The sequence below is a fragment of the Peromyscus maniculatus genome, chromosome 8, assembly GCF_049852395.1.
Source record: "Peromyscus maniculatus bairdii isolate BWxNUB_F1_BW_parent chromosome 8, HU_Pman_BW_mat_3.1, whole genome shotgun sequence".
In the NCBI taxonomy this organism is placed as follows: domain Eukaryota; kingdom Metazoa; phylum Chordata; class Mammalia; order Rodentia; family Cricetidae; genus Peromyscus; species Peromyscus maniculatus.
Window position 1 is genome coordinate 14698342 of NC_134859.1, and position 24069 is coordinate 14722410.

Here is a 24069-nt window from a genome sequence, read left to right on the forward strand (position 1 = left end):
GTGGATACAGACTATCCTTTGTAATTGAAGTTCATTCACATTGTTAAAAATTAATCCACCACATGTTTATGGTTTCATTTTGAGATTCTGTTCTTACTAATCCACATAGATTTCCACCAGTGCCCTCTTTTAGTTACTATAGGTGAAATAAACTTTGAAATCAGGCAGTATGAGCATATTTCATTTCTCTCTTCATGTAAAACTTAGCATCAGCTTGCCAGTCTCTATTTCATTTAAATATTATTATTATGATGATGATGATGTATGGGAGAATATATGCCAAGCACCTGTGTGCAGGTCAGAGGACAGCTTCATGGAGTTGTCTCTGTCCTCCATCTTGATATACATGGTTCCAGGAATCGAGGTCAGGTCCACAGACTTTGCAGTAAGCATTGTGCTGGCTGAGCTCTCTGTGAGTCTGGCCCTGTCTGTGACTTTCTACAAGAGCTTCCTGTTTGGATGGACTTGGATTGAATCCCATATGTTATTTGGGAGAGGGTCTGAGACTGCAGCCATGTCCAGTCTTTGGGCAGCAGACATGGTGCATCTGCCCTTCTTTGTTTAGCTCTTTAGTTTCTCCTATCAGTGCTTTGTAATTTCAGCTTTTAGATTTTGAGCATACTTAGTTAGATTTAGTTAGTACCTTTGTATTATACTGTTACTTAGTTTTGAGAACAGTGTCTGGTGGGCACCAAGCCTTAAATTCACGTCTAACTGAGGCTGGCCTTAAACTCCTAATCCTTCTGTCCTCAGTTCCTGAGTGCTTGAATTGTAGCCACATGCCCTCTCCCGCAGCTTACCATGCTTTTTAAATCGTGTGACACAGTTGTTCAATATTCCAGTTTCATTTCCTCTTTGCCATTGTAGAGCAGCACAGCTGGATTTGTATTTTGAGCCTGCTTGTTATGATCTTGGTATTCACTTCTTAGTTCTAGTGGTTTTTTGTGTGTGTGTATGTGGGGTCTTTTGATCATTTCTATGTGCAAAATCATGTCAACTTCATATATGTGGTTTTATTTTTTACCTTCCAATCTATTTGTCTTTTATTTCTTGGCTCATCATAGCATTTTTACATTGCAGAGTTTCAGTGCTGTGATTAAGATGTACCACATTGTAAGGGAATGTCTTCTGTGTTTCAGAGATAATTTAGATGACCCCCTGGATGACACTGCTACCGTGTTCCAGCAGCTGGAGCAGCTGTGCACAGTCAGCAGATGTGAATATGAAAAGACGTGTACTCTTCTTGTACAGCTGTTTGACCAAAATGCGCAGAATTATCAAAAGCTCCTGCATTCAGCTTCTGGGCTAGCTGTTGATATGGCAATTCAAGAAGGTCAGTTTGTGTCACACAGTTGTGAGCAGTGTGCCATAGTGAGTAGAGCCATCAGTCACTGTCAGAACCTTGCTTTGAGCCAGGTGTAATGGCACACCTCTTTATTCCGAGTGCTAGGTTAGGGAGGCAGAGGCAGGAGGATCTCTGAGTTCAAGGCCAGTTTGTCCTGCTGTAAACGAATTCTATAAGTTTCTCCCAATGTCCCCAGTAAACAAACCACTGATCTTGCTAAGCTGTTGGGTATTTTGGTGACTTGACTGTTGATCTTTAATATTTTTCTGAGACACAGAGGAAACAACTCCATGTGGACTCTATGGAACAACTGTTAATGATCCTCAAGTAGACAGTGTGATGTCATTGTCTTTACTAGTCTTCTTTTCTATAGTAAATTTTAGACATAGCCAAAGTCAGCCAGTAAAAGACACCTCATCAGATTTTACTTTTATTTGTGTATCAGTCTTCACTATGCTTTTTCTTTTTATTTCTCACTTTCTTTATTATTGTCTTTAACCTTACTGAACAGGACATACTTATTTCTTTATTTCTCATTAAATACTTTCAGATAGATAGCATGGAATAAGTTTTTTTTTCCTCCAAATTTTTAAAATGCAATAGAAGGATGAAAGAATTCATAGTTTTTGTTATTTGTTAGGTTAGTATACAAAGTAATGGGTTTCATGGGCATAGCCACCTGTTTGTGTTACTATACTTTGTTCCTATTCATTCCCTTTCTTCTCTTCCCCCACACACCCTCTGCTCCTCGCTGGATATCTCTGCTCCCTTCCTTCCTCAAGAGAATCACTCCTGTTTCTATGTCTCATACATTCTATTACCTCCTTACCCCTTCCTCCCCTTTGATGACCCTGTGTCTAGTTTCATGACTTATACACACCCACAGATATGAATATACCCTTTTATTCTATATTCATATATATTATATATATGAGTTTAAATCTAGAGTTCTGTATGGGACAAAATAGGCAATATTTGTTTTTTGGAGTCTCTCTCAAAATAATGATTTCCAGTTCCATCTATTTCCATCAAATGTCGTGATTTCATTTTTTTCATGGCTAGATAAGATGCCGTTGTAAATACGTATGTATTATGTTTTCCTTATCTGTTTGTTTGTTGAAGGACATCTAGGATGATTTCATTTCCTAGTCCCGGCCAATAGCACAGCACTAAGTGTGGAAGAACAAGTATCTCTGTGGTCCTTCAGCAATATACCCAGGAGTACTGTATCTGGGTCAAGTGTAGATCTGTTTTTACTTAAAAAAAAAAAAAAAAAAAAAAAAGAAAAAAAAAGTAGCTATACTTATTTCCATATTGGTTGCACAAGTTTACATCCCAACAGCAGCAAATATATGTTCTTCTTTCTCCATTCATGTTGTCATTTGTTTTTGCCATGCAAATCATTCTGAAAATGGTGAGTGATTTCTCCAAGCGATTTTACACTTCCCTGACTGCAAGGATGCTCAACACCTTCTCATGTGTTTATTGGCTGATTGTGTTTTTCCTTCTGACAGCTGTATGTCAGTTCATCTGCCCACGTATTGACAGAATGTTTTTTTTCCCTTTTATTTTATTTTACAATACCATTCAGTTCTACATATCAGCCACGGGTTCCCCTGTTCTCCCCCTCCCACTCCCTCCCCTTCCCCCCAGCCCACCCCCCATTCCCACCTCCTCCAGAGCAAAGCTTTCCCCGAGGACTGAGATCAACCTGATAGACTCAGTCCAGGAAAGTCCAGTCCCCTCCTCCCAGACTGAACCAAGCGTCCCTGCATAAGCTCCAGGTTTCAAACAGCCAACTCATGCAATGAGCACAGGACTCGGTCCCACTGCCTAGTTGCCTCCCAAACAGATCAAGCCAATCAACTGTCTCACGTATTCAGAGGGCCTGATCCATCTGGGGGCCCTCAGCCTTTGGTTCATAGTTCATGTGTTTCCATTCATTTGGCTATTTTTTTTTTCAATAATTGAGTAAAACCAAAATTTATTATAAGCCACAGTCATCCCAGGGACCTCCATGCTATATATATAGCCTCCATGGTTCTATGTGTTGTGGTCTGATTGTTCTTTATTTTATATCTAGAATCCACTTATGAGTGAGTACATACCATGACTGTCTTTCTGGGTTTGGGTTACCTCACTCAGGATGATTTTTTTCTAGTTCCATCCATTTGCCTGCAAATTTCATGCTTTCATTGTTTTTCTCTGCTGAGTAGTACTCCATTGTGTATATGTACCACATTTTTTTCATCCATTCTTCCATTGACAGGCAACTAGGTTGTTTCCAGGTTCTGGCTATTACAAATAGTGCTGCTATGAACATAGCTGAGCATGTATCTTTATGGTATGAATCAGCATTCCTTGGGTATATGCCCAAGAGTGGGATGGCTGGGTCTTGAGGTAGTTCGATTCCTAATTTTCTGAGAAACCACCATACTGATTTCCACAGTGGTTGTACAAGTTTACATTTCCACCAACAGTGGAGGAGTGTTCCCTTTGCTCCACATCCTCTCCAACTTTGACTGTCATTGGTGTTTTTGATCGTAGCCATTCTGACAGGTGTAAGGTGGTATCTCAGAGTCGTTTTGATTTGCATTTTTCTGATGATTAAGGATGTTGAACATTTCTTTAAATATCTTTCAGCCATTTGTGATTCTTGTTTTGTGAATTCAGAATTTTTTTTTAATGTTTAAGATTTGAGGATCTTTCTGTATTCTAGAAATTACTTCCTTGTCCACTGTGTAGTTTTCAAATATTTCCCCCGTATTGTAGACTATCTTGACTCTACTGAATATTTCTGTCCCCCTTCAGAAGCCTTCTAATTTTATGTAATTTCATATGACATTTAAGATTAGTTCTTGTGCTATTGGAATCCTTTTCAGAAAGTTATTGCTTATATCTATAGCTTGAATCCTTTCTATGTTTTCCTCTAGCAGTTTCAGAATTTCAAGTATCACAGAAAGTTCTTTGATCCATTCTGAGGTTAATTTTGTGCACAGTGAGATACATGGACCTGATGCACGCATGTGTGCTTGCTTGCTTCCTACCTTTCTTTTTTTTCTTTTTTTTTTTTTTTTATCCTGAGATGGAGTGTTGCTCAGGCTGTTCTGGAATTCACTCTGTAGACCAGGCTGAACTCAAACTCACAGAGATCTGCCTGCCTGCCTCTGCCTCCCAAGTGCTGAAATTAAAGGCATGTGCTACCACCTCCTGGCTCTTTTCTTCTTACACTGAGATCTTGATAGGGAGTGCCTTCCTCAATCACTCTCCACTTAAAAAAAAAATTTTTTTTTTTGTTATTTTGTATGTATGAGTGTCTTGCCTACATGTATGTCTGTGCATGCACCATGGGCAGAAGCTGGCAGAGGGCATCAGATCCCCTGGAACTGGAGTTACAGATGGTTTTTAGCCACCTTGTGGGAGTCAGAGTCAAGCCCAGGTCCTCTGGAAGAGCAACCAGTGTTCTTAAACCTCTGAGCCATCTCTTCAGCCCCTCCACTTTATTGAACATGGAGTTCATTGATTCGGCTAGGCTAATTGGCCAGTGAGTTCCAGGAATCCACCTATCTCTGTTCCCTACCCACTCTCATCCCACCTCTGTTCCCAGCAGTGAGATTACAGATGTGTGCTACAGTGCCCAGCTTTTACATCATGCTAGGGAGCGTGCATGGCTGTCGCTTTACAACTGGACTGTCTCCTAAAGTACCTGTTGGAGGGAAGAGTTTGAAGAGCACAAACTGCCTTAACCTTCAGATAGTGTTCAGTGGGGAAGCCATTTGGTTCTAGTTTTTGTTGTTGTTGTTGTTGAAGCTTTTGATTATTGCTTCAGTCTCACTGATGTTCAAAATCAGCATATGTATATGTGTCTAAAAATTTATTTCTCCTAGAATTTTTGTGGTTTTGGAATAAGTTTTCAAATTTTGTTCCCTTTTGGTCTTCACTAATTTATATCTTCTTTCTCTTTGTGCTTGTTGGCTAAGGGTTTGTCAGTCTTTTTTTCAAAGAACCAAGTCTATTGTTTAGATTCTAGTGGTGTTCTTTTTGCAATATTTTAGCATACAGTTTATTAGTTTCTTCCCGTTTACTGCTGTGGGCTTGTCATTTTTGGGACTTTCTGATGTGATGTGTCATTAGGTTGACACTGGAAAATGTAAACACAGCTGTAAACCTTTTTATTTGGAATTGCCTTATATGTGTTCCTGGTTATTTGATTCTAGGAAATCTGAAATTTTCATCTTCAATTACTTAGTGATGATTTAAGAGTTATTATTTAGTCTGATCTGGGCGGTGGTGGCCATGCCTTTTATCCAGCACTTGGGCGGCAGAGGCAGGTGGATCTCTGTGAGTTCGAGGCCAACCTGGTCTAGAGTTCCAGTACAGGCTCCAAAGCTACACAGAGAAACCCTGTCTCAAAAAAAGAAAAAAAAAAAAGTTGTGTTATTTTTGTGCTTTTTCTTGTTACTGATTTTTAGTTTTATTGCACTATGATCTGATAATTCACAAGAAATTATTTTGATTCTTTGAATATTTGAGATGTGTTTTGTGACTATATATGTTAAGTTCATTTGATGAGTATTGTATTTAACTGAGAAGTACTTATTTGAACTTTTATGTTCTTTGGTGTTTGTTTTATGATATTGGGAGCTCCAATATTGTTGTATCTATATTTCCAATTGTTACAGTTTTTGATGAATTGGTCTCTTTATTACTGTGTATCAGTCTCCTTATCTCTTCTAGCAGAGAGTCTACTTCATCAGCTCTTGGCCTAAATATGCCAGATGGTTTTCAGCTTGTATTTGCTGGTATATTGTTTTCTACACTTGATTCTGTGGCTGTCTTTACTATTGAGGTATGTTTCTTGGAGACACAGATAATTGGATTTGATTTATTAATCCAGTCAGCTGGTCTGCATCTCTTGAATAGTAAGTTTAGTCCATTTACACTTAAGGTCACACAGATCACACAGGGATCTGATGTTTCTGCCAGTTGTATAACTTTAACTGAGGCAACATAAACAAATACCTAGTTACCCCAGATAGGGAACCAACAACAGGCCAAACAATTCCAACTTGGCAACTGGAGTTATTTATGGAAGTACAAATGAGTACAGGAAGAGGGTCAACTCAAAGACACATCACATAAAAGCCTATTCTTGCATGAGTGATAAAGAATGGCAGTGTTGGAGCTCTCGGCCTGACTTGCATGTGGCTGGGCTGGCCAGGCTCCTAGAAGTTATTTACTGCTTCTGTGACCTACGTTCCTTAGAGGGGGTCTTGTAAATCTTACGTGGTTCAACTTCTTGGACTTGGAAAGTTCTTCTTTCCTAAGTCTCCTGAGCCTCCTTACTGTTAGGCAGCACTGCTGAGAGCAGTGAGTTGGCCCCACCCCCCTGCACCTTTTCAGACCGTATCTGCATTATGTCTGTTTGGAGTTCTCAATGCCTCTTGTATTTGGATGTCTGTTTTCTTTCTCTAGATTTGGTGAGTTTTCTGCATCCGATGGATCCTCTGCCTTAGGTGTTTGTTTCAGTTCCTCCTTCTATTCTATGGCTTCTAAGATTTGATTTCTTGATCTTCCTGGAATTCTGGGACCTTGTGGTCATGCTTGCTCCCACCCCCCTTTTGATATTTTGGTGTTGTATTTCATCATCCTTGTCCTCAAGGCCCAATAACTTTTTTCTTTGACTTGGTTGAGTTTTGGTAATATTTTGCACTGTTTCTATTTATTTATTTTTAAATTTTATTTCATTCAATGAGTTTTATTTTATTTTTGGTTTTTTGAGACAGGGTTTCTCTGTGTAGCTCTGGCTGTCTTGAATTTGCTATTTAGACCAGGCTGTAGAGCAGGCTGGTCTTGAACTCACAGAGAACAGCCTGCTTCTACTTCCAGAATGCTGGAATTAAAGGTGTGTGCCACCACCGCTTGGCTAAGACCTAAAGTTTTCAGCTTTGATAGTTTACTTTTTTATTCCTATATGGCATGTGTTTTCTGTATTTAAGAAAACCTATGTAGCAACATCACAGAGATTTTTCTCCTGTAAGTTTAATAGTTTGAGCTGTTATGTTTAGGTCTGTGATCCATTTTAGATAAATCTATATGACTGTTGTGAGTTGTCAAGATTTTCTCTTTTACAGTCAATCTAGTTCTAGTATCAGTTGGTGACAAAATTATCTTTCCTTCATTGAATTACCATGATATTTTTTGCCAAAGTAATTTCCCTTACGAGGCTAAAGTTGCTTACCAGACTATTCTTCTGTACCATTAGTCTGTACATCTGTTCTTAGGCCAGTACAGTATGTTTGGTTAGTGTGGGTTACAGTTGATCCTTGAAGTCAGGTGATATGAATCCTCTAACTTTATTCTTTTTCATAATAGGTTTGTCTGGTGTGTGGTGCCATCAGCTTGCCGTTTTTCTTTAAAGGGTACCTTATGAAATTTAGTTGGTATTGCCTCAATGTCTATTGCAGATAGGAACAATTAATACTGTTGTGTCTTCCACTTAATGAACTTCACATTGTCTTTGTAGTGCTTTGTTGATTTTGGTGTATAGTAATTAAAAATTATCCTAAATCTGTTATATAGTTTGATATATTCCATAACTGATCATTTATGAATAAAATTCTGTTCTGCTTCTCTATAAAGTCAGAGTTGGTTTGTTTGTTTGTTGTATAGCTTTGCAGTGGGTTTGTGTGGACTCGCTCTGGTAACTACACGATTGTGCTGTCTGCAGACAGCCACAGTCCTGTCTCTTCTCCTTGTCTTTGCCCAGCAGAGCTTCCGCTGCAGTGTGCTGATGGCGGGGAGTTGGTAGACTTACCTTGTTGCTGTCAGAACAGAGAAAGGATTCAGCATTTATTGTTGAGTATGATCTGACCTGTGAGTCTTTGGAAGTTGTTCATAATATAATAAACTGAGGAAATTTTTGTTTATTCATTGAGACATTTATAGTGAATACTCTTGTATTTTTTAAGTAGGTGGTTTTGGGTTTTTTTTAAACATACTTTTTCAAATGACTTTTTCTTTTGCTGGTATAGTGAATTACATTAATTGATTTTTTTTTAATTTATGTTAAACCACCTTTGCATTCCCAGGATAGTTTTTACTTGGTCATATTAATATAGTGGTTTTTTTATACATACATCATCTGGTATACAGTATACAAAAAGACTATTACAGTGTTTGTGAAAGATACTAGTTTATAGCTCCCCTCCACTGTGTGACTTTCTCTGTCCTCAGGGCAAAGAATTCTAGTCAAACTAAAAAATTTTTTTTGGTTCTTTGTTTTGTTTTTTATGTGAAATTTGTACTGTATTAAAGTGTACTGGCAGAAAATTATTCCTAATATTCTGTTATTGCTTTTCATATCTATAGGATTTGAAGTGATACACTTTATTTCATTTTTGATCCTGATATATTTTTTCACTTTTTTCTTTCCTTGAATTGATCCAGATAATTTTGTTGATTATTTTAGAGAACCAATTTATGGTTTGATGACTTTTTTTTATTGTTGCTTTATTTTCTCTGAACTTTAGGGTCTACTATTTTCTTGTTTTGGATTTTTTTGGATACTTTTCTAATTTTGTTGCAGACTCTAGAGCTTTCATTTCTATTTTTTTTCTATTAAGCATTGCTTTTATTACATAGATCTTGATGTTTTATTTTCCTTTCTGTTCAAAAACATTTCCTAATCAAGTTATGTCTTTGTTAACTGGTGCATTAGAATGAAAGCTTTTCATTTACAGGTATTTGAGGTTTTCCTGGCTCAGCTTACTGCTTTCTAATTCCTGCCTTGGTCAAGAATCATGTTGTCTGACCTCACCCTTCTGAATTTACTGAGACTTTTTATATGATTCAGCATGTGATCTGTCCAGGTTAACATAACATGTGTATCTGGAAAGATTGCCTAGTTTACCATTATTTTACTTCAGAGTTCTGTCTTTGATTATTATTTATTTTCAGAAATAAGATTATAAAGTTAACTATACTACTTTATTTCTTTCAATTTTTGTTTCATGTAGACATTGGTAATGATAGGTCTTATTAGCTGATTAGATTCCTGTTGAAATCTGTTGTATCAATGTGCTAGCACCCTCTCCACTGTCTTCTTATATTTCCACTCTCCTCCAGTCTATTTATGGTTTTTTTTTTCCTTTTTTCTTTTTCTTTTCTTTTCTTATCTTTTTTTTTTTTTTTTTTAAGACAGTGTTTCTCTGTGTAGTTTTGGTGCCTGTCCTGGATCTTGCTCTGTAGACCAGGCTGGCCTTGAACTCATAGAGATCTGCCTGGCTCTGCCTCCCAAGTGGTGGGATTAAAGGCGTGCGCCAACACAGCCTGACCCGTTTGTGTTTTTATTCTTAAAGCATCTCTTGTAAACCAGGCAGTGGTGGCACGCGCCTTTATTCGGGAGGCAGAGGCAGGCAGATCTCTGTGAGTTCCAGGACAGCCTAGTCTACAGAGTAAGTTCTGGGACAGCCATGGCTACATAAAGAAACCCTGTCTCAAAAAACAAAACAAACAAAAAACCGAATGAAGCATCTCTTGTAGATAGTATATAGTTCTTTTCTACAAGTCTACCTCTACACCATCTCTCATTTTAACTGGAATGTTTTCCCATACTAAAAGGGGGGTGAAGGTATTGTCAGCTGAATGTTATTAGAGCAGTTTCCTTAGAGCAAGGCTTCCTCACATGCTGGGCAAGCACTATACCATTGAACCATGCCCTGGGGATTGGAAGGAGGGTTTTCCTGCCACTGGTGATACGTTCCTGGCTTGGGAGTTGTTGCACTGTCTCCACCTAGCAGCTTCCTGCACTGCTTTCTCTGTCGGGCAGAGTCCCCCTTAGTTTCACTGACATCTCACTCGGTGTCTGTTTTCTGCACAGAATTCTTACTTTACTTCTCTGGCCTTAAGCTTGTTAGGCGCCTGCTGTCTCTGAACCTGTGCCTGTGATGTCCAGGCATATCTGCAATGTCGGGCCCATAAGTTATTCCTGGCTATTGAGGATCTGCTTTACCTTCTTGCACTCAGTGGAAATTGAGTGCTCTGTGACTGACAGGAAAGGCCCTTCTTCCGGATGCCCCAGTGCCAGGTTAGGTGTATTGTGCTGAGTGCAGAGTGGACTTTAGTTCCTCCTTAACTCTGGCTGTTTCTCCTTATAGATAAGTGATCGCCCTGGAATGTGGTGTACTTTTGTTTTGTCTGGTGACAAACAGATGGCATTTTTAGTATGTTTTTCTAGGTGTACATTTTGTGTATAAATAGTTTGGATTATGTTATAATTTGGATCCTTTTTAGCCAGCTAACTGTAAAACTTGTTTGTGTTTTTTCCCCTTTTTAAATCTTGCAGTGTTTGCATTAGTAAAGAGTTAATAGTTCCTTTCATTTTGGTATGGCCACCAGATGCTGAACTCACTTATGCATTGACTATTATTTGGTCTTGTATTCATTCTTGCTATCTAAAGAATTATTATTATTATTGGTGATTTAAAGTTTTGGGCTGTTCAATAGTAAATTGAAGAAATAATCTTTAAACGGCCAGTTCTGAAGAAATATTGAAGAATGCTGTAGAATACTGGAAATGAAAATACTACAAGGGAAATTGAAAGCTCATTTGGGAATGCCATGTATGTCAGAAAGACACAGTAGAACGAATAGAATGGAGGTAGCAAGTGAAGAAATTGTGAGAGTGAATTCATCATCTGTATTGTTATTCCAGCAAGCCTGGCATCTACCGTCATAAACAGTCAGCCCTGCTCCTCTCAGACTGTCACCTCTAAACAGAAAGCCTTGGAGGTAGCCAGAGAGGAAGAATTGAGAGAGCAAATGTACTCAGCTGATAATACTGTAAGGCACCCATCTTATCACTGTGTCTCAGCAGGTGTGTCCTGAGGTTGTCAGCTGTTGTGTGTTGAGTCAGGGTCTGTGTGTTTAGTCCAGTGTAACTCAGGCTGGCCTAGAACTCATGAGAGTCTTCCTACTTCAGCCTCCTAAGAGCATAGGAATTGGCCACCATGTCTGCCTAGCAAATGTTTCTTTAAAGAACCAGGTAAACCAAGGGTGTTTTTCCGACAGATAAAGCAGAATGTCCACTGCCTTGAGATCCTAACAGTGATGTTAAAACACTTGTAAATAATTTAGAGATTAGAGAAGAACAAAGTTTAAAGTCACTATAGAAGTAGAGTGAATAGAATGAGAGGCTGAGAAGTTGAAGCCGTATCTCAGAAAGTTTCAGCACTGTGGCCTTGGACGATTGAAGCACAGGTTATAGAACTCAGAATGCCCTCATCACTATTTGAGAGCAGTGGTGGATCCACCACAGCAGGGACTGTATGGAGCCCTTGGGAAGAGACCTGCAGCCATAGTCACATGACATGATTGGTGAGCTTGATGGTGGGAGTGGAACAGTTGACTTTCCTGAGTCTGGTGACAGTGGCCAAAAAGCTAAGAAAAGGCAGAGATAAAGAAGGAGGTAGAGAAGAGTTTCATGTATTCAGGGAAGGATGGCAGTTGCTGTGTTAGTGCAGCAGATATTTGACGGGGTGGCAGCTGGAGTGAAGTGAGCAGATAAAGACTTGATGAAATGGTTGGCCGCTGAGTCCAGCAGACACAGCAACACGGAGAAGTCTATACGAATGATGACGGCAAGGGGAGATAGGGAATGGGTTCGATTTCTTGTATAAAGTTGTCCTCTCTTGTCATCTGTAAAAGGTTCCCTACTGTCAGAAAATGTGTGTGCGTAGTAAATAGAAATGTACCCTTCCATGTTTTCTTCCTTTTTGTCTTAATTTACTGTATTTAAACTTTATTTTAGAAAAATTATCCAAGTAACATGCATACAGCTTCCTGTGGTTTTATCTACAGCCTTTTATGCATCTGAACTTAGGTGGAGTTTGTCAGATATGGGAAGATTTCGGTTATGCCCCCTTAAAAGTTGTTTTCTTTCGCAACTGTCAGCAGGTTGTAAAGTATGGAGATCTTACTCTGTATGGACTATGGATAGTCAACAGTTTGTGTTCAAAACACCATTGCAAAAGCAGTGCATTGTCCGGTTATCTGTAAGTTGGATATAGCATGCATTCCCGTCATCTTGGAGATGGATAATATAGTTAAGTAATACAAATCATAGTAAAGTTACATAGTAGGATATTATAGAGTGATAAAAATAAACTACAGGCATACTTAATGATGATGAATGTCAGATATTTGGTGAAGAAAACATCTCAGGAAGCTACATATAGCATGAAATCTTTAATAAAACTTTTAAACAAGTGTGACAAGGAGAAATTCATTGTCTAGGAATATGTGCAAAAGTGGTAAAACAAGTGCCACCAGTTATAGGATCAAGGTCACCTCTAGAGTGATCCATACCTGACAAGCATAGGAAGGGTGTGGAAGCAGACACAACAGTGTTAATCTGAGGCTTCCTAAATTTGTACAGGCCTTTTATGTAGTTAACATGTTACATATATGATTTTGTATGAATAACAAATATTACATTAAAATGTAGCAAGTTGAGGGTAGCAAGATGGCTCAGTGGATAAAGATGCTTGCCACCAAGCCTCATGACCTGGGTTTGATCCTTAAAACTGACATGGGGAGAGGAGAGAATTGACCTCTGCAAGTTTCCTTTTACTTCCACACATGTTCTGTGGTATGTGCTTGTGTGTGTGCGCGCGCGCGCGTGTGTGTGTGTGTGTGTGTGTGTGTGTGTGTTTTCCAGAAGGAAATTTAATGAAACTATAGATATTCAAAGACATGGCTAGGATTAACTAAAAATGAACAATTCGTAGTGAGAGATATATATTGAATATATTAAGTCACACCCAATTTGTGATGTATACGAGTAGAACTTCTTATAGTTGGATTCTTATAATAATGTTTGAAGATCTGTCTCTCTGGTACATAGAAAAATTTTAATAATTTAATAAAAGTCAATGAAGAAATTTATCTGCCTTTTAAAGATATCTATAGTATGTTCAAAAGTAATTGTTACTATATTACAAAGAATGCCCAGCATTGCTCTAGCTTGTACATTGTGTGCAGTAGTATTCAATTTCTTTTGTGCAGACTCAACAGTTCAGTTAATGTTGAACAAAGAAAATTATATGCTTTAGTTATGTGTGCTTTAATTTAGATGCTTAATGGCTTTTAATGTTACAAAATAAGTTTATTATTATATTATGATCTCATTTGTATTATATTGTCTTGCTCTCTCATATCTGTGATGATATGGTCATGGTTTACAAAAACAATAATCCCTAAGAAATAGGTCATTAACAGTAGTTAACGATTACTTGTGATCTATGGTAATGACTGATTTCTTTGGGATTATTGCAGTTATAAACCATAATTACAGATTATTACAGCAATAATTATTTTGTTAAGGAAAAAATGTTCTATGCTTGAACAGCTGCTAAAACAAGTGCCTTGAATATTTCAGAATAAAGAGAAAAATGGGAAAGTATAATGAAAATTTAGTCTTATAAAATGAGATTCTAAGAGATTTATAGATATGAAACTTGTGTATCAGATATTTTCTTCTAAATTCAGTTTAGGTGTATGTGTTGACATGGTTCTTTGAACTTCCTGGATGCAGTTTTGTGATGAAGATATAATCTTTGGTATGTCCTTAAGATGTTTAGCATGATGCTTTGAAGGACATTGACATAATGCAGTGAATGCTGTCGTCAGGATTGTTACCCTGTTTACCACCGCCTTCCATAGTGTGTGTGTGCTTGTGAGAAAGAGCTGAGGCTACCTGAAGGCCCCTCGGAGCACGTGCTGTTACGCTGTGTGATGTTCTTCACTGTAGTCCCCATGGGTCTTCAGTCTTGAGGTGTAACTGTCCTATAACTGCACGTTTGTACCCTTTGGCCTACTTCTTCCCCTTCCAGCCTTTGATGGCTATCCACTTTTCTCTATGTATAGCAAACTGTTTTTGTTTAGATTCTGCTTATAAGTGAGAGCATGCATTATTTTTCCTTTCATGTCTAGTTGATTTCTCAGTGTGGCTTTTCAGTGTGTTTTTTGTTGAAGACTGCATTTGAAATAGAAGTTTTGGAGAATGGTCTGATACTTATAAGAATTACAACTTCACCTTTAGCTGAATGCCAAACTGTAGGTGATAGCTTTTGATAGCACTTCATTGTTTCTTGCTAACGTTACCTGTAACTCATCAGCCTAAGTCCATCGTGAAGAAGCTTCTGCTTTTCAGTTCACCACACCTTAGAGACGGAGACCTTCTCAGTCAAGGATAGGGCACATGTACACCCCATTTCTCAAAAGAAATCGGTGAACTTCCATTTAAATGTACTGTTATTTTAGAAAAATGCTTATAATGTTGTCATACGATACTTATGTATGTATGATTTGATATTCAAGGTGCCATTTTGAGGTTGTAGTGGAACATTGTGTGAATGTTGAGACGTCTTGTGTATAGCTTCTTTAGTATACTGTAGACAGTAGTGCTCTTCTTTATCTAGCATTGCAGAAGTCATTCTGACTTGGGAAGCTATGCCAGTGGGTTCAGCTCTCAAGCGTGGAGTCTTTCTGTGCTCTCTCACACCTTCCCACATTGAGTTAGACCTGCCACAAACAGGGCGGGAATTCAGGCGGCCCTTCTGAATGTCTTCTTGGAGAATTTTTGTTCAGTCTGGAGTTTTGTTTTGTTTATCATGTAGTCAACATTGAAGAAGTATATGTGATAAGTTATATCTAACTTTTATGGTAGCAAAACTCTTTGGCAAAGTAGAAGCAATTTAAAATTCTTAAGTAATATATGATTTCATTTTCTAGTACAGCTTCTGAAGGAAGACAATAAAAATGTAAATGTTAGTATATTTTTATGGGTTTTTTTGTGGCTCTGAAACAGAACCACTGTTAAAGGGGTATTATTTAACAATAATAGTAATAATAGCCAAAACAGGTAGAGAGAACACTTCCAGTGGTGACTCGTATGCATTATGGAAGCAGTTAAGTCACTAGTGTAATCAACGCCAGACATAAGACTTGAAGCTAGCCTTTGCTTTTGGCGGCTGACTGTATTGCTTAGTGTGCTGGTTTCACCCTCCCTGCCTGTCTCTCTGGAGACAGTCTCCCTATGTAGTTAATAGACCTGCTGATCACCATTCCTAGCAACCTCTGCTTTTTTTTTTGTTTGTTTGTTTGTTTTGGTTTTTCGAGACAAGGTGTTTCTCTGTGTAGCCCTGGCTGGCCTGAAACTAGCTCTATAGACCAGGCTGGCCTCAAACTCACAGATCCGCCTGTCTCTGCCTTCCAAATACTGGGAATAAAGGCATGCGCCACTACCGCCTGGCAACTTCTGTTTTCTAAAGTAAATACCATCCAATGGAGAAATATGACAATTATATACATGGAACAACTTTTGTCTGCTTTAATTAGGTTTCTTTTTTTTTTTTTTTTTTTTTTTTTTTGGTTTTTCGAGACAGGGTTTCTCTGTGTAGCTTTGCGCCTTTCCTGGAACTCACTCGGTAGCCCAGGCTGGCCTCGAACTCACAGAGATCCTCCTGGCTCTGCCTCCCGAGTGCTGGGATTAAAGGCGTGCGCCACCACCGCCCGGCTAATTAGGTTTCTTAAATAAGAGCTAAGTAGCATATGGTTCAGTTCACATTAATGAAAGCCTCCATATTAAGTTTTAAAGCAGTACTAGTATATGGTGTGATATTTAGTCCTGCAGTCTCAGCACTAAGGAGGTTGAGGCAGAAGATTGTGAATTTGAGGCCAGCTTGGGCTACGTACATAATGCATTCAAAGACTGCCTACGTTACTAATAAGACCGTATCTCACACAACATCAACAGCACCACACCTCCAAGGCATCAGGGACATAGCTCAGTAGCAGAGTGGTTGCCTAGCATATTTTTAAAAAGAACAACAGCAGTAACTATTATCTAAATAGTATCTAAATATCTAAAGTGATAAAGTGTAAGGGAAGTAATTGGTCGTTATTTACTCGTAAATTTATGTTTTGCTTTGAGAAATAGTGTTATTTGGAGTGGGTATGGGGCACATAGGCTCTTGTTGTATAGCCTGATCTGGCTCCTAAACTCAAGGCAGTATTTCAGCCTAAGTTTTCTCAGGTCATGGGACTGTAGGCAAGTGCACTGTGCCTGACTTATAGTAGAATAGTTAAAAAAGAGTAACTCTCTTAGGGCAGGGAAAATGTTACATTCAATAAAAATTACACTTGTAGTATTTCAGAATACATTTATTTTAGAAATGACACAGTGCAACTGTTAGTCTATTCACAGGTTGGAGTCACTGTTAAGAGCCTTACGATTGCTAGGATTCTAAGAGATATAGCTGATTCTTATTATTTGGTGATAATGGCCTATATAATCAGAACACCACTTTCACAAATATCAAATCATTGTTCTTATTGTTACTATTAGGCTGTAGCGTTTCCATCAGACACAACCATTTTTCATGTATAAGTAGTTATAAGAGCTCTTATTTAAACGTATTGTTGGTTCATTAACATTGAACTCAGAACCAATAGCATTATTGACTCGTACCTGAACACAGCATAACTAACACATATGTTATATAGAAGGCACATGTCTTAGTTACTTTTCTATTGCCATGAAAAAAAAATTCCATGACCAATGCCACTTAGAGTAGGAAGCGTTTAATTGGATCTTACAGTTCCAGGGGACTAGGAGTTCATCACCATCATGGACATAGCATGGTAGCAGGCATGGTGTTGGAGTGGCAGTTGAGAGCTTATATTCCTATTCACAAACAAAGCAAAGAAAGAACTAGGAATGGCAGGAGGCTTTTGAAACCTTAAGCCCACCCCCAGCGGCACACTTCCTCATCATCCCCAAATGGCCACCAACTACCACTTAGCATACATAATACCCGCCTGCCCGCCCTCCACCCCCGTTCAGGAACACTACATAGCACTTCAGTATTCTACCTGGGCTATCTCAAAGATTGAGATCACTAATGGTGTGAAAGTGGGGAAAAACAATAGAAATACAGAGGCTGAAAAGAATGCCGGTTAGAGCTGAAATAAGGCAAGAGGGTCACAGTGCTCAATAGGAGCTGGAATCGTGTACACCAGACACCAGCCTTTAAGGTTAGGCACATATATGTGAATTATTTGAGTACCAATTTAGGGTTACAAATAAGTTTTAACAAAAAGATAAATTTATAAAGTCAGGGAATTCACTGGGCGGTGGTGCGGGGTGGGGGTGTGGTTTGAGAGTCAGGGAATTACAGTCTATGTTTATTTTTAGTGAGTGTGTATTTCAGTGTTCAATAAATTGCTAATGTTAAACCAATAATACATGCCAGTCTGTGAATTAGATTGTGGAGTTGATTAGAAAACCGAACAGACCAAAGTGCCTGTTGTCATGCAGTTTACAGTCTGCTGGAGTTGACAGGCAGGAATTAAGAGCAGTTATATAAGATATGTAATGTTAGAAGTCCTTATGTGCTAAAATAGAAAGCAGTGAAGCAGAGGGGACTGTGTTCTGCTTCTTTGTTGCCAAAGCTTAGTGATTTGTCAATTAACAATTGCTTTTTTTAATCTTAATTTCATGGGCTTTTTGAGGTGGTGTAGTTAGCTGATAGCCAGGGCTCAAGTTGCCTGTGTTCATCTTTCACATTAGTCTGTTGTCTGTGCTAGAATTCTCGGACCTAAACATAAGAGGTCAAGCAATGCTCGGAAGGATACATAGGTGTAAATGTTTATGACTTTGAGGTAGGCGTATCTTTTTTAGCAAGCATCCCCAAACAGACAACAATAGGTAGTTAGAGTATATCAGAAGTAAAAATTTTGTTCACTGAAGAACACCATCAAGAAAGTGAAAATAAAACCTACAAACAATGCAATGAAGAATGTTTACAATTCAGTAATAGTGACAAATCTTGAAAATAGCTTAAGGATTTAAATAGACTTTTCTCCATAGAAGGCATAAAAGTAGCCAGTAAACACATGAAAATATGCTAAAAACCATTGGTCATAAGGGAAGGCATCTCAAGATGACACTAAGATACCATCTCACACCACTAGGATAGATGTAAAGAGAAAAAAAACATAATTACAAGTGTTAGTAACAATATTTGTAGAACATAGGACTTCACACTTCATTTTCAGGATTGCCAAATGGTGCAGCTTGATGGAAACAATGTGAGAGTTTCTTTGTACCATAGAGGCTCCATATGACACAGTAGTCCATTCTTAGATGTGTGGAGATTTGAGGGCATGCACTTATACAGTATATACAGTGTCCATCACAGTATGCTATTGTAGCCAGGAGATGAAAATAATCCCAACATCCAGCAATTGAAGGAGTATGTAAAATGTTATCTCTCCAAACAATGACACACTTTTTGTTCCTTCAGAGAGGACCCATCACCACCATGCCTAGCTCTATCAAGTTTAATTTTAGTACACTTAATCATTGTGAGATTTGATTTTGGAAATGGGGAAACACTTAAAAAATTTGTAGTGTTGGTTGCCCAGTCCTGTGACTTTACTCATAAGATTGAGTTGTATGGTATATGAGTTTTTATTTCAGCAGACCTGTTCAAATATAGTAGATCTTTGGGTTAGGTTAGGTGGTCCCCAGTAGAACATAGGACTATCATGGTTGTAAGATTTCAGTATTGAAATTGGCAACTACTATGATAAAATATTGGAAAAACTGACAGTGAGACATGTCCAGTTTTTAAAATGAGAAATACTCTACAGGAAAGTATATAAGTACATCAACAAAGAGTATTCATAATTTGTTGATGTAAGATATAAGGATGAATACTTTTATGATTAAGAGAGTATTCTAGAAGTAAAAATAAGGATCATAAATACTCCATATTCAAGTTGCAAGATTCAAGAGGCTTGATAGAAAAAGGCACTCTGTTAGCATACTTACCAGGAGAACTATATGTTGCCTAGACTTTTCTTTTGAGCTTCTTGAAACACTTTTGAAGCACAAACGTGAACTCAGCTTCTCACATGGACTTTGTGCTAGTATCTTTCTTATACATGCAGTGAAACTTGTTCTGTGATGTGCTCCTTTTCTTCGGCTTTAACTGTCTCGTACTGTTAGTGGATATGCCATAACATTGGCAGTTTCTGATTTGTTTAAGGTTTTGTGATGGACAAAATGTGTATCTTCTTTATAGGGTGTTTGTCTTGAAGCAGGCTGAGGATCCCCTACTGTCCCAAGGGAGTGGTTTGTTGATTGCTGCTGTGTAATCATGGATCCTAACATCTGCAGGAAAAGCATTGTTGAAAATGGATTTGTTTTTCCCAAGTCCTTTAACAAGCACAAGCTTTTTCTTAACTATTCAACATATTTAAACAAGTACAAAGGTCACATGAATATTCTTTTTTTAAAAAATTTGCCTTTATGTGTATGAGTATTTTGCCTGCATGCATGTATTTGCACTATGTGTATGCATGGTGTCTACAGAGATCAGAAGTGGGCATTGCATCCTCTGGAACTAGAGTTATAGGCAGTTGTGAGCCACAGTGTGGGTGCCTCAACCGCTGAGCCATCACTCTAGCCTCCAAGATTTCTTAATAAAATAAACGTGATTAATTTGGAATTGTGGAATTGTTTGCTTATCTTTGAAAAATCAGTTTTCAAAAATGATGCAAAATTTCTTTATGAAATGACATTTTTATGTTTTTAAATATTCCTACAGGTCTCAAAAGTTTTTAGAGAATCTAGCACTTGGATTGATAAATCTTGAGACCTAATATAATGCTGCTTAAAATTCATTTAGCTAATAATTCCATTCCTAAAGTTATTAATTTTGGCTTCTCTAAAGTAAAATTTGTGAAAGCTATAGATACTTCCCCTTTGGTGGGATGGTGTGTGTGTGTGTGTGTATATGTGTGTGTGTGTGTGTGTGTGTGTGTGTGTGTGTTCATTCATTTGTGAACATGCACATGTGTACATTTATGTGGAAACCATAGACCAGATATTGCTCCTTCTGTGTTCTTTGCTGTTTTTTGAGTCAGAGTCTCTCACTAACTAGCCAGCAACCTTAGCACATGGGCTAGACTGCTGACTGGCCAGCGAGCCCAGTAGTCTGCCTGTCTCTGCTTCCTGGTACTGGGCTTACAAATGGGTGCAACCACACCCAGCTTGTTTTATGTGGGTTCTGAAGACCAAACTCAGGTGCTTCTGAAGCAGATGCTTCACTAAGTTAACTCCCTAGCTCTTTGTTCCATTACTTAAAGCTGTGTCATCGTTGGTATTTTTAACCATTAAGGTAACTCAGTAATCAGTGAAGCGCATAGAAAAAAATCTGTATTTTAAAATATGAAAAAAAGTCTGAAAAGACAGTAAATTTATTATTATCTGTAATGTTACAAGCAGAGTAGTTTAAAAATGAAAATGGGTAGACAGACACCCTCATAAAATTGACCATTGAGAACAGAGATGGTTATTGGTGAAGAAGATTTGTTGTTGTGGGTAGTCTTGATATGTACCCCCAGAGTGGCCTGGAAGTCCCTGTGGAGTACAATCTAACCTCAGATTTGCCTTCCTTATGCCTCACACTTCCAAGTCCTGTCATTGCTGTGTATGCTATCATACCCAGCCAACAATAATACTTTTTGAGAGGTCCAGGGGATGGGGATGGGGGCAGAATGTCATTATTCAGCCCAGGCTAGCCTGGAATTCATGGAGCTCCTACTGTCTTCCTTTTCTAGCCCCTCACCTCTCCTCAGTGCTGGATCACCTTCATGCACCATTGTGACTACAATTATAGTGCTTTTGGCTGGATAACAGTAATGGTTATACACAGTACATTTAAGGTCTTATCAAGTTTAATTTTTTTTGCTTTTTGAGACTGTAACTCTGCTGGAACTCACTAAATAGACCAGGCTGGCCTCAACTCAGAGATCCACCTGCCTTTACTTCTCTACTGCTGGGATTAAAGGTGTGGATCACCATGGCCAGATCTATAAAGTTTAATAAATTCAGTCACATCTTACTTTTCCCCATTTGCAAATGAAAATCTTAAGACTTTAAGAGGTAGGTAAGTAACTCATAAAATTGAAACAGATTGGCAGAACTGAGATTCATACCTATTTTTTCCCCTTTGCTGGAAGACTTGCTATTATCACCGCCTTGATAAACATGAGACCCAGTGCTCTGCTGTCTATTGAAAACTGACTTTATAATAGTTAATTATTTGTTTAGAAGAATGTATGTTTTTGCTCATTTAGGGATTTCTGAAAAATAAGCTTGTTTATATCAGTGCTTCTCATCTTTTTTCTTTCTTGTTGTAAGGACGTCTCGCATGGCTGATATACTTCGTTGGCACAGTTGTAGGAGGGAGATTAACGTACACCAGCACAGATGAGCATGATGCTATGGATGGAGAACTGTCCTGCCGGTGAGTAGCCATTCTTACTACACAGGTAAGAAGTTTAGCCTTTGCGTTAGCTTTATATGGCCTAGAGAAAATGATGCCATTGGTTCCCTTTTGACTCGTGAGAAAATGAGTGCACAGATCATTTGATTCTTCAACAAATAGGCTCAAATTTACTTGATTTTTTTTAACCCCTTGGTGCTAGCGATCACAGTCTTAATAAGCTATTGGATGACTCATAACACTTTCCTAAACTGAGGGAAATTCCTGTGAATAATTTCTGTGAATAAATTCCTGTGAACAGCTTACTTTTCCACAGATTTTGATCAAATACCATATTTCCTGCACACTCATGTAGTTTTTGTTTCAGCGAAGGCTTAAAATTCCAATGAAAATCAATATCATACGAATTTTCAGAGTACTATTGCCAGTTTTGTACGGACCCTGCATGAGTATTTTCAACCTTCTTAAAAACAGAAATTGTTACAACATTGTTTTATAACGAGAAAAATGGAAATAGTATCTAATTTGGGGCTGTTAAAAGATTCAAATGAATTTAATTCTTTTTAGTGCTTAGAACAATGCCTGGTAAATATTGATGTATTATACACACATACCTGTTTAAATTAAACACAATTTATGAACATTTAACTTAAAAGTTAAGTAACCTGGACTATGCCATAATTTAAAGTTGATTTTGAAATTTCATGTTGCTTTTCAATTTTTCTTGATTATTATAAATTGCCTCCAAGTAAACATTGGTTTTTATAGATTGAAAGAATTTCATTAGTTAATTTCATAAAGTTGAATAGCTCATCAAAGTGTCTATAGCATGTTAAAGACTCATAATAAGTATTACCAGTTGGCCTCTGGAAGAGCTATACTTGTTCAGTGTCTTTAATCTGAAAACCTAAAATCCACAGTGCTTTAAAATCTGAAACTGAATTCCAACATAACTAGCAAATAATCTAAAATCTAAAAAGCCCTGAAATCTGACATAGCATCTCAAATACTTGATATGATACTCAAATATACCATTTTATCTTCCAAAGCCTGTAGATGCCAACATTATTATAGTTGATAGCTTAGTGTAACAAATGACTTGTGTTAATTTGTATTCTTTAGTTCTATATGATATTTAGCATTCTTTTTCATTTTTTAATTTTAATTTTTTATTATTGGTATTTATATGTATCATCTACCCTTTTTTTTGCATGTGTAGTATATGTGTGTATGTATGCTTATTCCTGTGAGTGGATACAGATGTGTGTGAGTACATGTGCTGATGTGTGCATGTGGAGGCCTAAAAAGACATCAGGTGCTGCCCTCCATCACTCTCCAGTTATTTACTGCAGTAAGATTTTACTGTCATTGATTTTAGCCAGTCTGCCTAAGCAGTTTGCCCCAGGGATCACCTATTTCTACCTCCTGAGGGTGGAGATTACAACTGGCCACTATAGTTGCCCACCTTTTTTGTGGGTTCTGGGGATTCCAACTCCTGTCTTCTTACTTGCACAATAAGCTTTGTCCACTAAGTCATCTCCTTGGTCCATACCTCACTTTCTTTTGTGCTTATCTTTGTAAACTTACTTATAATAATTCAGTTTATATTAAAGTTCTCAATATTTTGCTATTCAAACTATTAACTAAGGCCAACTCTGTCTTTTAATGGTTTGTAATGCCACTTATATCTTATACAGAATTCGTTTGTCTTTTCTTAGGTCTTTCATGTTTCCATTGATCTAGAAATCAGTTGTTACAATACCATTACTCCAGTAAAATCTTGAAAAATAATACTTAGTTGTTACATTATTCTTAAATATATTCTGTGTGTCTGTGTGCTGGGATGCGTGAATAATGTATGGGTGTATTAGGGTTTCTATTGCTGTGACAAGACACCATGATCACAGCAACTCTCATAAAGAAATACATTTAATTGGGGTGGCTTGCTTACGGTTCTTAGGTTCATCATGGTCGGACATGGCAGCATGCAGGCAGACATGGTACTGAAGAAGTAACTGAGAATCCTACATCTTGCAGTGATCTGAGATACTGTATGATATCTTGATCGTCTGAGACCTCAAAGCCTGCCTCCACAATGACACACTTCTCCAAGGCCACACCTCCTAATATTGCCACTCCCTTTGGGGGCTATTTTCTTTCAAACCACCACAATGGGCAAATGTGTATGAGAGTGTGCAATGCATATCAGGCCGGACAAGGAGGGTGGGAGTCTTCTACTACTATATTCCATGTTAGTTTTGACACAGTCTCTCATTGAACCTGAGACTCATGATTATCCTAGCTGATTAACAAGTATCTGGGATTTGCCTATTTTTGCCTTGCAATATTGGAGTTAACAGGCAC

General features: G+C 38.0%; 1 protein-coding gene across 4 annotated transcripts in view; it reads left to right on the top strand.

Moving 5' to 3' along the window:
• Ranbp17 (RAN binding protein 17) overlaps positions 1-24069 on the top strand; it is a 340305-nt gene that overhangs the window by 45438 nt on the left and 270798 nt on the right. For all 4 annotated transcript variants that reach the window (XR_013053188.1, XR_006075264.2, XM_015997609.3 and 1 more), the window contains exons 12-13: positions 1140-1333; positions 21621-21726. Coding sequence is in view for 2 of the 4 variants with exons in the window: in XM_015997609.3 (XP_015853095.2) it covers positions 1140-1333; positions 21621-21726 (300 nt within the window). In the remaining 2 variants the exon portion in view is untranslated. The remainder of the gene's footprint in view (positions 1-1139; positions 1334-21620; positions 21727-24069) is intronic.